The following is a 14,909-nucleotide window of genomic DNA, read 5'->3' as shown; positions in this document are numbered from 1 at the left end:
CTAAAGACCCAGGGTGCGTTATTTCACACCGTCGCCTCACGCAGGGAGACCCTAAAGACCCAGGGTGCGTTATTTCACACCGTCGTCTCACGCAGGGAGACCCTAAAGGCCCAGGGTGCGTTATTTCACACCGTCGTCTCACGCAGGGAGACCCTAAAGACCCAGGGTGCGTTATTTCACACCGTCGTTTCACGCAGGGAGACCCTAAAGACCCAGGGTGCGTTATTTCACACCGTCGTCTCATGCAGGGAGACCCTAAAGACCCAGGGTGCGTTATTTCACACCGTCGTTTCACGCAGGGAGAGCACCTTGGTGATCACGATGCCTCCTGTGGCCTTGATTACCCCGCGCTTGATTACCCCGCGCATCCACAGGACGTGTGCGATGCTGACGTCTGCCAGTCTCCCCATTGGTCTCCCATACACACGGTGAAAAGATCTTAATAAGGGGCATCTGGGCCGCTCTAGAGAACTGCAGGATCAGTGGGCCTGGAGTGGTGCCACGTGTAGATAAGCGAGAGACGGGCAGGGGCGGAGCTAACGAGAGTCATGCCCACACACCTGATATTCATTAGTCTGCGTTAAATAAGGCAGTTTAGCTGGAATGTTTCAGACAACGAGAGCCTTCAATACTTTGGTCACAAGGGAGAGGCAATCAACAGAGGTTGGCCCAATTTAAGAGAAATGTATGGAAGTGTGTGTGTGTGTGTGGCATGTTGGAGAGGGGGCAGGAGTGCCATCAGTGTAACGCATGTGTGTGTGCGGTCCTTATATTCCACAGGTAGGTGGGCCAGTACGACAAACACCTGACCCAGAAACAGCTGCACAGCAACCTTGTTTTACACAGATGGAGAGACAGGAGTGAAACAGTGACGGCTGGGAGTGTCTCCATCGCCATCCCCAGAACACAGGGCCGGTGTGGAGTGTGTAGAGGAGTGTGTAGGGCCGGTGGGGAGTGTGTAGAGGAGTGTTCAGGGCCAGTGGGGAGTGTGTAGGGCTGGTGGGGAGTGTGTAGGGGAGTGTTCAGGGCCAGTGGGGAGTGTGTAGGGCCGGTGGGGAGTGTGTAGGGGAGTGTGCAGGGCCAGGGAAAGAGCAGAAATAAGGGGAGGAGCAGAGAGAAGGGGAGGAGCAGAAATAAGGGGAGGAGCAGAGAGAAGGGGAGGAGCAGAGAGAAGGGGAGGAGCAGAGAGAAGGGGAGGAGCAGAGAGAAGGGGAGGAGCAGAGAGAAGGGGAGGAGCAGAAATAAGGGGAGGAGCAGAGAGAAGGGGAGGAGCAGAGAGAAGGGGAGGAGCAGAAATAAGGGGAGGAGCAGAGAGAAGGGGAGGAGCAGAAATAAGGGGAGGAGCAGAGAGAAGGGGAGGAGCAGAGAGAAGGGGAGGAGCAGAAATAAGGGGAGGAGCAGAGAGAAGGGGAGGAGCAGAGAGAAGGGGAGGAGCAGAAATAAGGGGAGGAGCAGAGAGAAGGGCAATAAAACAGAAGGTTCCAAGTTCAAGTTCCAATTGTTCCCAATAACAACTGTAAATGGCTGATGGTAAAAAGGCATTATTCAAGCAGGAGTTTGATTGGCAGGCTGGAGAGGTGTGTGCAGGCTCTGAAAGTCCATATGCAAAACAGCTACGCCATCTGCAAGCTAAACTAGCACAGGGAGATAAAAACGATCTCCAACCAGGATCGCAATAAAAGTTTGATAATGTCAACAACAATAAGCTTTTGACATTTTTACTCGATACGGAAAGATCCAACCGCCCCTCGCATTGCGGGATACATGTCCAGACTGTCTGCAATTTCTGGCTCGCACGTCAAAGCATTTTCAGTTTGGCTTCTTCGCACAAAACATTATTTGAACAACGGCACGGAGATCTCTGAAAATGAGAGAAAAATGGGGGGAACAAACAAGAAACATGAAAGCAAAAGTGAGCTAAATATCCAGACATTCCTGTAATAGTATTTACATTTTGTGCCCATAAATTAGACTGATGTCATTTCAGAGCACTGAAGTTAGGATTCACTGGACACAAACCTATTCATGAAACCCATTCCTACACGTACAATGAATGACAGAACTAGAGGCTCATAACATGAACACATTTCCACACACTGCAGCATCGCCACATCGGATGTCTGTGTCTCGTCCATGGTTTCTGCACGCGAGACTGCTCGCCGAGACAACTAAACGAGCGTGAGACCTCCCCACTTTGTCGGGAGGATATTCCACACAGGAGGCGGACCTTGAGAAGATCTGTGTGAAACCTTTTCCTTTTGCCTCGTTATACGAAGAACCCAGAGATATGTCCCAGGGCACCGTCTCAATAAATAAATAAGTCAAATGAATACGAATGAAGGGGCACTTGAAGAGTGGGGGGAGGAGAGAGACGCACGAACGTGTCGATGGTAGAACCCTCAGCACGCAGCCAGAGGCAAACGCGCGCTTTTAAGATGCCACTTCTCGGAGACGTCAGCGAGGACGGTAATTGATTGAAAGAAGCAGGGCCCGCCACAGACGGAGCTGAAAGATGCCTGCTGGCGTCTGTAATAAACAGCTCCTCCCACACTTCTCCTCCGAGGCCTCCTGAAGACCGTAGTAGCAAACGAAGGAGCGGCACGTGAGCCGTCTGGCCCCGCCCCCTGCGTGTGTGCCATCAGGCCCCGCCCCCTGCGCGTGTGCCACGCGTTCAAACACTCCACGCATGGATGACAGCCAAGGTCAATGAACACAAGTGACTTCAGGGAGTGAAGAGAGGACGAATGTCGTTTCCCCCCACAGGACGCGCTCAAGTGCACATTTTAAACGCTGCAGATTCTCATCACGCAGCACGTGTCACATGACCCACAGAGACGTGCGCTCTTCACAGGAGTTTTTATTGGGAACCAGAGAAGCTTCTGAAACCCTGAGTAGCCCCTATGTCCACACGCCCTGCTTGTGTGCCATCTTGCTAGGGCCTCCACAGTCAGAGATCTGTGTTACTAGCCGAGTGGGAGGAGTCAGGGGGAGGAGTTCCCACAGTGTATTACCCCACCCCTCTCCTGACATCAGAGCTGTGATGACATGTCCTCTTTGAACACATGGTGGCGACTCTACGGCCAGCATCACTTCAACGCCATGCCGCATGTGCGCGTGCGAGAGCCGTCTGGGCACGGTCGTCTGCGGTCTGCCTAGACGGAACCGTCTCCCTCGCTCACTTCAACACTCCAGTTGGTAGCCGACAGCCAACACCGCCACACGAAAACACCAGCAGGATCCCGACAGGCCCCGCGCTGCTTGTGGGGGTGGGTGACAGACAGAATGACTGGAAACGCTGTTCGATAGGTTTCTATTGGCCTCGCCGACGTCTGCCGGCATCGTCCGGTCACCGAGGCACTGCGAGCGTCCCTCTCCTGCACACACCGTGTTCTGTGTGACGGGAGCGTCGCCGGTGGAGTGAACTCGGTCCGCCCGCTGCTCTGGGCACAGCAGGAACCGGGTGAGGAGGAGGCCCACCTGCAGCAGAGACATGTGTTCTTCAACGGGTGATGAATCTGGACTAAACAAACATCAAACGTAGCAAGAGGCTAACAGAAACGTCTCTTTGTTCTGTGCCGACACGTGATCACCGTGGTCATGGCGGTCATTATGTGTAGAGCGGTACAACAAAAAACCACTAGAACTACAGAGCTATATGACATTGACAACAGAATTCAATGACGATGACTGTTGGATAAAAATATTCAAGTTTAGTGGCCAAAAGGCCAGATGATTTATTACATGTAATCTTTCTCTCTCTTTCTGTATCTCTGTCTGTCTTTCTCTCTTTAATATTTACAACAAGCTCTTTAAACAGTCAAGCAAAAGCTGTTTGCTTAAAGGTTAAACTGCTTATCACAGCGTTGCTGATACTTGATATAACAAAGGCCGACCATGAAACATTTTCATTTCAACCCGTCCTCATCACAACCATAGAAGATGCGTAAAAGAAACTCAGAACAAAACGACACCCACAGCACTCGTCAGCAAACGACACCCAGTTCAAAACGAACTCCGTGAACCCAACAAGGAGTTCAGCTCTTTATCATTCCAGCGTTTTACACGTCAACTCCACCAAACACGGCAACACCAGAGCTTCACCGTCACGGCAACACCGCGGAGCTGTAAGACGGAGGCCAAGCGTGTTGCAGGAGTGTTGTGGAACACACTCCAGCGTCTCAAGCGGCCCGAGGCTCGCGTGTGTTTGGGGGAAGACGAGCGGGTCCCTTTTCCTCGTGTCCCCGGGAAGAGCGGAGATGAATTTGAAAGTGTGCGCAGGTGAAGGAGCGTCTCCTGAGGTAACCTTGTCAGCCTCCGTCAGCCCGCACGACGCCCAGGAAAACCGGCGCGGTGGGCCGCGCGCTCGCACTGGAGGAGAGGCGAGATAGATGCGTGAGCAGCGGAGCAAGAACACGGAGGGAGTGTGAAAAAAATGTGTGTGTGTGTGGTGTGTGTGTGTGAGAGAGAGAGAGAGAGAGAGAGAGAGAGAGAGAAGGGGGAGACAGGGGTTAAGACACACGTAGCCTGAGGGGCAGACAGGACGCCAGGCTGATGGGGACAGGGACAGCAGTAATTGTGTCTCGCTGGCTGTCTCGCTGTTCCCAGGATGCACTCGCTGGTATCTCCCCATCAACACGGTCTCACAGGCCACAAACCACAGCTCATCTCCCTCGTGTTCGGATGCCAACACAGTTTTGAATCATGGTTAAGAAAAATCAAAGTCAGCTGGATGTTTGACTCCAGACTCATCTAGATTACCGGCTGTTTAAACCTTCTGGATTTGTGTACCAGGATTCGGACAGGAGTGTAATTACCATCAGAGTAGGGCAAAGGTCAAAGCATTAAAGGAATTCCCTTGTGATGTTTACAACATGCTCTTTATACGGGCAAATAAAAAGCTGTTCGGTTGAAGTGCTTATCATGTTGTTGAAACTGGATCTAACCGACCATGAAACCATTTCACTTCAAATAGTTTGCATACCAACTACTGAAGATAGGTAAGGACATTTGAAAACCAGAAGCTGAGCCTATGTCAGTTGGACCATGATGAATTCCCCAGCCCTCCCTTCCACTGGGTCAGAACCAGCACTGCGTTCCAGCTCAGACACAATGGAGACCATGACGCTTCACCATGGTGTAGGACAGCCGCCCAGTTAGCTTAGCGCCAGAGCAAAACAGCTGAAACTGAAATCAGTTCACTTTCCCACCTCCAATTTAAGGTCCCACCACCCCATGAAAGAGGAGAGGAGAGTGAAGAGAGAGGCTGTTTTTCACTCTTTTACAGAATCACTAAGGCCAGAGCTACACAGCCAGAGTTTGGGCGCAGGAGAGTTGGAGCTGAGTGCTGGAGGTCCCAGAGGTGCGGGAGGTGCAGAGGAGACCTGCTCCTTCTGTGAGGAGACGCTGGCTCAGAGAACGGCTGGGACAACCTGTGACTGCATGTGGAGGTCAGAAAGCTGGATCTTCACTTCAGCTGGATTTAAACACACACTCACTCTCATAGTGGAGTTCAGCCCAGAGCATGGGAAGAACAGAAATATGGATACGGAGGCCTTCAATCATGGAGCACAATTTCCATGCCAGGTGGGAGATGCACCACCAGTACCCACCAGAACCCACCAGAACCCACCGGAAAATCAAGCATTCACATCAAAACACACGTCACCAAAACACAGAGTTGCAAGAAAAAAGGAAATTGAAAACTGAAAGGACACATTCCAGCCGGCACCTGCCTTCAAAGACAACGCGTCAATTAATTCTGAACGATGAAGAGCTGCATGAGGAAGACGAAGCTCACTCAGACGGTGGGGACCTGCTCGCAGCTCCGTACGGTGTTGAGCGCGCTGATTAATGAGGGACCAGCACACAGGAATCCCAAGTCATTATTTTCACTCGACCACCTACGGCAGCCCATTCAGGACAATAAGCACATGTGCAGTTTTGCACAGGATGGTTGGCATCTCTGATGTGAGGCAGGTTATGGAGGGGGGCGGGGACGGGGGGTGGAGGTAAGACAGGGTGAAGCAGGGTAAAGGGTGGAGCTGTGCCATGAGGGGGGCAGCAACATTCACAGGGCAGCATAAGACGGACGCTGAGGCACGTCCATCGCTTTCAGAAGAAAAGACAGAAGAAAAGGCAGTCCACGGTCTTCCGCCATGGGGGACACCTTAAAACTCAGCTTGTGTTAAGAAAGCAGATCACAAGTAGTCTTGCGCGGGCCTTAAAGTGGTCTGCCAGTTCTGTCAGCAAGGCAGCTCTCAGCACAGCGTCCATTAAGCGGAGACGGCCTTGGCAACGGCCTCGGCGACAGCAGCGACTGCCTCTTAAGTGAAGAAAGGACTTAGCTGTCCTTCCAACTGAAGGAGAAGTGAAAAATGTCCAAGGCAAACATCCAGGGTGTATAGATCTAGGGTGTATAGATCTAGAGTGTATAGATCCAGGGTATATAGATCCAGGGTGTATAGATCCAGGGTGTATAGATCCAGGGTGTATAGATCCAGGGTGTATAGATCCAGGGTGTATAGATCCAGGGTGTATAGATCTAGAGTGTATAGATCTAGGGTGTATAGATCCAGGGTGTATAGATCCAGGGTGTATAGATCCAGGGTGTATAGATCTAGGTGTATAGATCTAGGATCGGGGGGGGGGGGGGGGGGGGGGGTGTTAAATTATTAGCTGTGAAGACAGTCAAATGAGTGTTTTCCACTACGGCGATTTTAAAAGTATTAGCGGCTCGCTAGGCTTGTAAACAAACCGCGCACCACGAAAATGTAGCAGTGTGTCGCCCTGTTAGTGCAGGTGAGCCCGCGGACCGGCTGGGGAGCCTCACGAAACCAGGCAAAGAGCCTCATGCGGCTCGCGAGCCGCGGGTTGGCCACCCCTGATCCAGGGTGTATAGATCTAGAGTGTATAGATCCAGGGTGTATAGATCTAGGGTGAATAGATCCAGGGTGTATAGATCCAGGGTGTATAGATCTAGAGTGTATAGATCTAGAGTGTATAGATCTAGAGTGTATAGATCTAGAGTGTATAGATCTAGAGTGTATAGATCCAGGGTGTATAGATCTAGAGTGTATAGATCTAGAGTGTATAGATCTAGAGTGTATAGATCTAGGGTGTATAGATCTAGAGTGTATAGATCTAGGGTGTATAGATCTAGGGTGTATAGATCTAGAGTGTATAGATCTAGAGTGTATAGATCTAGGGTGTATAGATCTAGAGTGTATAGATCCAGGGTGTAAAGAGAGAGTCCGCATGACATGCCTCAGATTTTACACAAGTAAACAAAGAAGTCTCAGGACTACATATCACGAAATGAAGGAGCAAACACATCGTTATAAAAGGAGGTGATTTGGGTGTTTCTTTATACGTTTGCTCTGATTCTTTGTATTATTTTAGTTTGGTGTTGTATAGTTATGATTCGATGAACTTGGGTAAGAACTACAGACTATATGTATTGCATCACGCTCTGAAAGTCTATCCTTGCTCAGTGATCTGTAAAGGTGTTTTTATGAATACAAAATGAATAAATATTGTCTGCACCACGTGTAAATACTACACTGCCACTGATGTGTGTAACTGCAGTTACCAGTCGCATTTGAGCTCAAACCAGAGAAGGCATGAGCGCCGAAAGAAAACAAAAAAAAATGTCTGTGACATCTAAAACTGCGTGTGACACGCATCCACTGAAATGCTTTACGGGGTTTTGAGTCTGGAAACAAGCTTACACTTTCCTCCCCAGTCTCTGTCCATCAAATGCCTCAAAGTTCATGACCTGGGAAGTAAAACGCTGTCTTTAGCTGTGGTATGCCAAGCACACGGCAGGGGTAGAAAATACAGCCTAAAAATGACTTTAGAACATTTTTAAATAGTCAAAGCAGCATTTATTCCAGCGTAAGTGTATCCGTGGCTACTACTGTGACTCACATCCAGCAATGCAGAAATGTTTACATTACTAATTACAACCATGAGCGTGACTAAGCTTAGAGCTCTCATCGGGTTTCACTCAGGAGGATCAACAGCCTTTATGCAAAATATAAATACAAACAGACATTTTCATCAGCCCTTGAAAAACAGAGCAGACACGAGTGATGTCTGCAATACTGTCACGCTAATGTCAGGCATTTATACCTTACATAGCAACAACTATTCCATATGGACAACAAACATCACTCATATGGGAGTTTTTGAGGAATATAATGAGGACAATATATATTTTTAAATTCCTCCTCTTTCCCAATTATACCATGAGCTCCCTGCTAAGCACTTGAGCTCACTGAGGTGGTAGGAGACTTGGTCTAAAACGATAAAGTCATTTCCAGAGATGGTGACAAGCTTTGTGGGACGTGGTGGCTTTAAAAAAAGCCCCAACACACGCTGCCGCCATTCACAGGTAAACGAAAGAAAAGCATTTCGAGGTTCTTCATGCGTGCGGGTCACCATGTTACCACAGCGTGGCCAGCAAGACTCCCATGACACCCCATGAAGTCACAATGCTGTCAATCTCAGTCATGTCCGTTACTCCCGCCACATCACTCAGGACTAGATGTCCATCAACCAGTTGCCTGGGGAACTACCCATCGACCTCAAATCAACCCTATACTTAAAGTATATTACAAAATATATTACAAAATAGTAAAATGTATGCGATTGTACATATTGCAGTTTCAGTACTGAAAGGGTACGGGGGATGCCTTGATGTGATATTTTGATGGATCATGTAGGAAGGTAGTTCATCTAAACACCCCAGAACACTAATCTGAACACCTGAATGGGGTCACCACACACAGCACACAAGAACATCCGTCATCATTTACTGGAAAACTGAAAGGGCTCATTAGGACACTGCAGAGTCATATTAGTAGATCAAAGGTCAATAACACAATGATTAACAACAGAAAGAGAGTCCCCTTCATTCTCATGCAGAACGTACAGACACTGTGTGTAGAGGAATGCAGGTGGTGATTTTCATCACTAGAACGGTCTTTCATGGAGGGGTGGTTGTTTATGGAAGGTCGGCCATCACGGGCCGGTGGTGCGTTCCTTTATGGAGCCAGGAATCAAAGGGATCTTATAAAGCCACAGGAGCAAACGTTTGTAGGCAGGAACCAGCCTGCAGGCAGCCATATCAGTGCTGGGGAGGGCCATTTACCCACTGTGGAGAGAGAGGGAGAGAGAGAGCAGGGGGAGAGAGAGAGGAGGGGAGCAAGAGAGGGAGAAAGAGCAGAAGAGAGAGAGAGAGAGAGAGAGAGAGAGAGCAAGAGAGAGGGAAAGAGAGGGAGAGATAGATAGAGAGAGGGAAAGAGAGGGAGGATAGAGAGAGGGAAAGAGAGGGAGGGAGAGAGAGAGAGGGAAAGAGAGGGAGAGAGGGGGGGAAGAGGGAGAGGGAGAGAGAGAGGGAGAGAGGGAGAGAGAGAGGGAGGGAGAGAGAGAGAGGGAAAGAGAGGGAGAGAGGGGGGGAGAGGGAGAGGAAGAGAGAGAGGGAAAGAGGGAGAGAGAGAGGAAGAGAGAGAGAGGGAGAGATAGAGAGAGAGGGAAAGCGAGGGAGATAAAGAGCGCAAGCACGGGAAAACTAGCAAGCTTGTTCAGCTGGTGTGAGGGTCTCACCTAAGTGTCAATGCAAATGCAGCCTCTCCCTCCCTATGACACTGTAAAGGGCACAGCTACCACTACACCCAGCACCGTTTCATCTAATCTTGCCCAACAGAGACGTCCAAGTCTTAATCCTGCTCCACGAGGTCTCACTGTCAGAAGTTGACCGGAATAAAACCTGCAGCTCCAACGGGACCCTCACCGTCCGTCCACCAATCCCCAGGATGCACTTCCACCAATCCCCAGGAAGCATTAGAGTGCTACATGGCATCGGTCTCACTCTGTTCCAGCGTTAGTGTTCCCATCGCCGCTGTCACTCCACTCCAAAGTTTCACTCTTGTGTTACTGCAGTAAATCGCTCAGTAACAACACAAACACAGGCCACTAAACCCAGCCCAGCTCCCTGTTGTCTCGGTCACAACTAGAGTTTGCCCAACACTCCTTTCATTGGCATAAAACAGACATTTGTGCCCCAAATGCTCTAAAGTACTTTGTCCAGATTATCTAGCAGTTTTTTTTTTCATGGAGGTTATATCAGGACACATTCATAGTGGAATAACCTAACCTCTTTATCACTACTAACAAAAGAATCCCACGCAGAAGCAATCTAGCAATCATTAATATTACCTAATAACATTATCTCAGTAAATGTAATCTCATTTATTAGTATCCATATTGTAGTGATGTCAACCAGACAAAAACAGACCGTACATGTCCGTACAATGAACTATACTTAAACAATACTGCAAGATCGTCTTGGCTACCTTTCTTGTGCCATATGGCAATCAGCACTGTTTATACACACACACACACACACACACACACACACACACACACACGAACCTGAAAGACCTTGAACTAGAGATGAAGGCAGGAACAGCAGAGTGTGTGAGCTCAGCAGGTCCCCTCCTCCTTTAAACCTCCCCTGCCCACCATGGCCTCGGGGTGGACGAGAGACTGAATCATGCAGACAATGGCAGACCTTAGAGATATACAAATGCTTGTGTGGTTCGTGTGCATGTTTAAGACACACGTGGGGGGGGGGGGGGGGGGGGGGACACACAGATAGGCAGAGGCTGCTTTCAAAAAATTATCTGCACCAAGTGCAGTCAAGGGCTACATGCTTAATCAAAAGGTTCTTCTTGAGGTTGTGCTCTGAGAAAATACTTGTGCCCATGTGGTTTCTCTTTCACCCAAAGAAGGGCACAGTTTATGCCAAAAGAACCAAGACCCGGGTTGCATGAGGTCATCGTACGATACCAAACAATCCATGAGGATGGTTTAACTGGCCACCGGTGGCCCTGGTTGCTTCAGTACGTGGGTTTATGAGCTGCAGGCGGTGTTGCTCTGTGAGAGACGGGCCTGCCAGTACATGTGGGCTCACCCTTTAAACACCGCACTCTCCACAGCCACCAAACTTGTACCACGGAGAGGCACAACATGAGATTTGAGGTAACAAGATCACGTGTTTAATTTATCATCTACTCGCAAATGAAAACCTATTAGCTCATAACTTCAGTTGAGATGAACAGACAGATATAAAACAAAATCACCTCAGTAAAGAGGATGAGAAGTGACCGCCAGTGACCCCAAGTTTGGCACGCACACACACACACACACCTACCACACACCAACACAACTGACTCCAAAACAGATACATTTGAAAAACATGTGAAAAACATCTTGTGCAAAATGAAATGGCTTTCATTAGATGTCATCTCTCGTGACCTTTTGCAGATTTAATTACATCAACGATACAGATCAGTCAGTTAGACCACAACGCATGGCACCATCTAGAATGTCTTGCAAACATACAGCACAGGCTACCCAAAGATTCCCCAAGCAACAAGGTCTTGACCTTCCCATATGCACTTTTGGAAGCTGAACCCGTCATGTGTCCTGCTCGATATCGTCGGGTTCCTCACCACCGTTTATGTCCTAATGGACATCCAACGATGGATGGACCGTTCACAAGTCTGTTAACAGTTCTGAGGGACTGCGAGTGTCACGTTTAGTTGACTTGGTACCTACACCACAATATTACTGAAACACACATCATGTGAGCTCTGTATCGTCGACACTTAAACAGGAGGAGAAAACGAAACAACATTGGTGTTGGCAGCACACACACACGGCGATGTTGGACCGACGTGACAGGACACACTTACTTCCCAATGACCTCACACAGCTCGTAGACGTCTTCAAAGAGGACGTCGTCGTCGGCCATGGTCCAACAAGACGGGGGGGGGGGGGGGTTTACTCCCCAAAATCTGTCCGCCGTGGTAAATATCAACGGATCGCGGTGTTCTGGTCCAACTACTTGTGATCTGGAGGACACACGCAAAAAAATCACCAGCAGTTGCTCTCAACAATCTCCGGATTCCGATAAACGGGGGAAAAAATCGGTTCGTCCAAAAGGTCCGTGAGCGATTCAGTTGAAAAGCGGAGGGGGCGGACAGTAAGTGTTCAGCCCGCTTGACTCTCTTCTGTTCTGCCCCACCTCATCCGTGTTTCCTGCTCTCCTTATTCCCGGTGCTTAGAATAATCACCGGCGTTATTACACAAGTGGGCACATTTAAGAGTTTTAATCTTTCCCCGCTCACGGTGAGCAGGCAGGTAGAACTGTCTGGAACCCGCCAGGAAAAACTACTCGGACTGGACCTGGTAGGACAAGTGTGCCGTTCTCCTGCAGAAACGGCGACAAAACGCAACATCAAAGTGCGCAATTCAGTGCGTGCAGGCGCGTGCGTGTCCGCGCGCATTCCTTCCGAACCGCACGGGTCTCGTGAGCTCAGCCCGAGTGCTGCCCCCCCCGGTTCGCCGCCGCTCCGGTTCTCCCTCGTTCCGGTTCTCCTCCGTCGCTCCTGCGCTATTCCTGCTCCAGAAAGCCCAGACTCCTCCCTCCGAGAGGTTACGAAACTGGACTGACGAACGCCATAATGGCTCCGGGCGGGCAGCCGTACTCCAGAATTACCTCAGTTAAAATAACGAGTGCTTAATAAACCTCGACTGAGCCGGTCCAGAAAGTCCGTTTACGTTAACGACTCTCGGTACTTGGACCAAGTGTTCGTGGCGTTCATTGAAATTCAAACGCGCCAACGCCACAAGTTCCTTGTTGTTACTGTAAAATACCAACATTAAAGGTTTTACGTGACACACATCGACAGACAGTTCTGTACACACACATTGAACCGTTACAGCTCATTATGAAAGTGGTGAAGAATAAACATAATTCAGAAGTCTTGTGTAAGTTTCATAAGTCCCGAACAGAAGGGAAGTTCTGGCGAGGCCACTGGGTGATCCACACAGAACAGAGATGAGATTATTCATACCTACGGCAAAAACGTGGACTGAAGACGAGCATACCGTGATGTAAGTAAGTAAACATAAATAAGTAAACAAGTAAGTAAACAGTACAGTAGATCTCCCTTTGAAGATGGCAGTGAACTTTTTTATGCCTGAGGAGGTCTACATAGATGTTGGATGTGAAATAAGGGACACTTGATTCTCTGTTGAATTAACTGTGAATTAGCAGTAGCCTGTATCTGTATAAATGTCTGCATCTGTAGCCACAGTTCACTGACACCTGAATGCATATAGTAGGCCTATAAATAATATAGTGTGCGGTTTTACAATGGACATTTCATTCACTCACAATTTCTGGAGTGTTTTGATTAAAAGCAAATGAGTGAACCTGTTTACTATGTTCAAATAAACAAGTTGGTTCTGCTTACGTATTTATATTTATTTATATTTATTTATATTTATATTTATTTTATTTATAAGTAAATCACTCCACCTTTGTATTCTGTAACACTCGTGTGTATTTCTGTCTTAAGTGAACCACACGGTGACACAATAGTGAATTTCTACATCAAGCACTTAATGTACTTCGAGGGAAAAAAAATCCTGAAATCATTTATTAATCATAATCCCAAAAGACTCAGCTGGACATGGAAATAGTGGAGACTGGTGTCAAGAGAAAACATTTTCAGCTTCAAATGAAACACCGTATTGGATGTTGTCGGCGCTTTATACATCGAAGTCTTCTCGCGGTATCGATTTCTCTAGCTCATGACAGGACGGCTGATCTTGAGCTAATTGGTTTTTTACTCTGGTTTGGCACAGAAAGACGAGGACATGGCGCTCAGTGTGATTTATTCAGCACGGCTCTTTCCTTGACAACAGTTCGCAGTCAAACCACCAGCGTTACATCAACTCTGTAAGTCGTTCGAACACTTTTGCAGTATTTATGTAATTCTCACTGATTAGTTAAATTAACACTCGTGAAAGTGTTGGTGTTCTAACTCTTAATATTTTAATATTAGCATTTTAAAATTGCACCCCAGGCGATGAAATATTATAGGTATTAATTGATTTTCACAATGAATGATTTACAAGAAAATGAAATTATCATGGTAAAACACGCTACATCTACAGGCTCTGTGAATAGCAAAAATCCAAAAGTTGAAAAGCTGAGATTAAACCGGTGCACAGGACAGCACAGATGAAGATTATACCTGTGCACAGGACAGCACAGATGAAGATTAAACCTGTGCACAGGACAGCACAGATGAAGATTAAACCTGTGCACAGGACAGCACAGATGAAGATTAAACCTGTGCACAGGACAGCACAGATGAAGATTAAACCTGTGTACAGGACAGCACAGATGAAGATTAAACCTGTGTACAGGACAGCACAGATAAAGATTAAACCTGTGCACAGGACAGCACAGATGAAGATTAAACCTGTGCACAGGACAGCACAGATGAAGATTAAACCTGTGTACAGGACAGCACAGATAAAGATTAAACCTGTGCACAGGACAGCACAGATGTAGATTAAACCTGTGCACAGGACAGCACAGATGAAGATTAAACCTGTGCACAGGACAGCACAGATGAAGATTAAACCTGTGCACAGGACAGCACAGATGATTATACCTGTGCACAGGACAGCACAGATGATTATACCTGTGCACAGGACAGCACAGATGAAGATTAAACCTGTGCACAGGACAGCACAGATGAATGAATGAATGAATGAATGAATGTTTCAATTTATATAGCGCCTTATCTAGATACCCAAGGCGCTTTACAATTGTAAACACAGCTACGTCACAGACAACCAATCACACACCGGCGAGAAGCGGCAGCCAATTGCGCACAGCGTACTCTCTACCGGAAGCCACAGCCCCCTGGGGGACTGAATGGGGTGCAGGAAGGGGAGAGAGGACAGACCCTAGTGGCAGAGCACCATCCACCACTGGGCACACACACATTCATGCACACACTCAGACAACAACTTGATGAAGA

General features: G+C 48.2%; 1 protein-coding gene across 9 annotated transcripts in view; it reads right to left on the bottom strand.

Moving 5' to 3' along the window:
• Positions 1-12,492, bottom strand: part of caska (calcium/calmodulin-dependent serine protein kinase a) — a 152,907-nt gene extending 140,415 nt beyond the window's left edge. For 3 of the 9 annotated variants that reach the window (XM_077001370.1, XM_077001367.1, XM_077001372.1), the window contains exon 1: positions 11,760-12,491. In XM_077001370.1, the coding sequence (XP_076857485.1) occupies positions 11,760-11,818 (59 nt within the window). In that variant the 5' untranslated portion in view covers positions 11,819-12,491. Of the gene's footprint in view, positions 1-11,759 lie in introns of all 9 variants that reach the window. The other 6 variants (XM_077001371.1, XM_077001374.1, XM_077001368.1 and 3 more) reach the window with 5 other exon arrangements.
• Positions 12,493-14,909: the final 2,417 nt, after the last annotated feature.

The sequence above is a fragment of the Brachyhypopomus gauderio genome, chromosome 4, assembly GCF_052324685.1.
Source record: "Brachyhypopomus gauderio isolate BG-103 chromosome 4, BGAUD_0.2, whole genome shotgun sequence".
NCBI classification, from domain to species: domain Eukaryota; kingdom Metazoa; phylum Chordata; class Actinopteri; order Gymnotiformes; family Hypopomidae; genus Brachyhypopomus; species Brachyhypopomus gauderio.
This window is presented reverse-complemented; position numbering and strand designations above follow the sequence as displayed.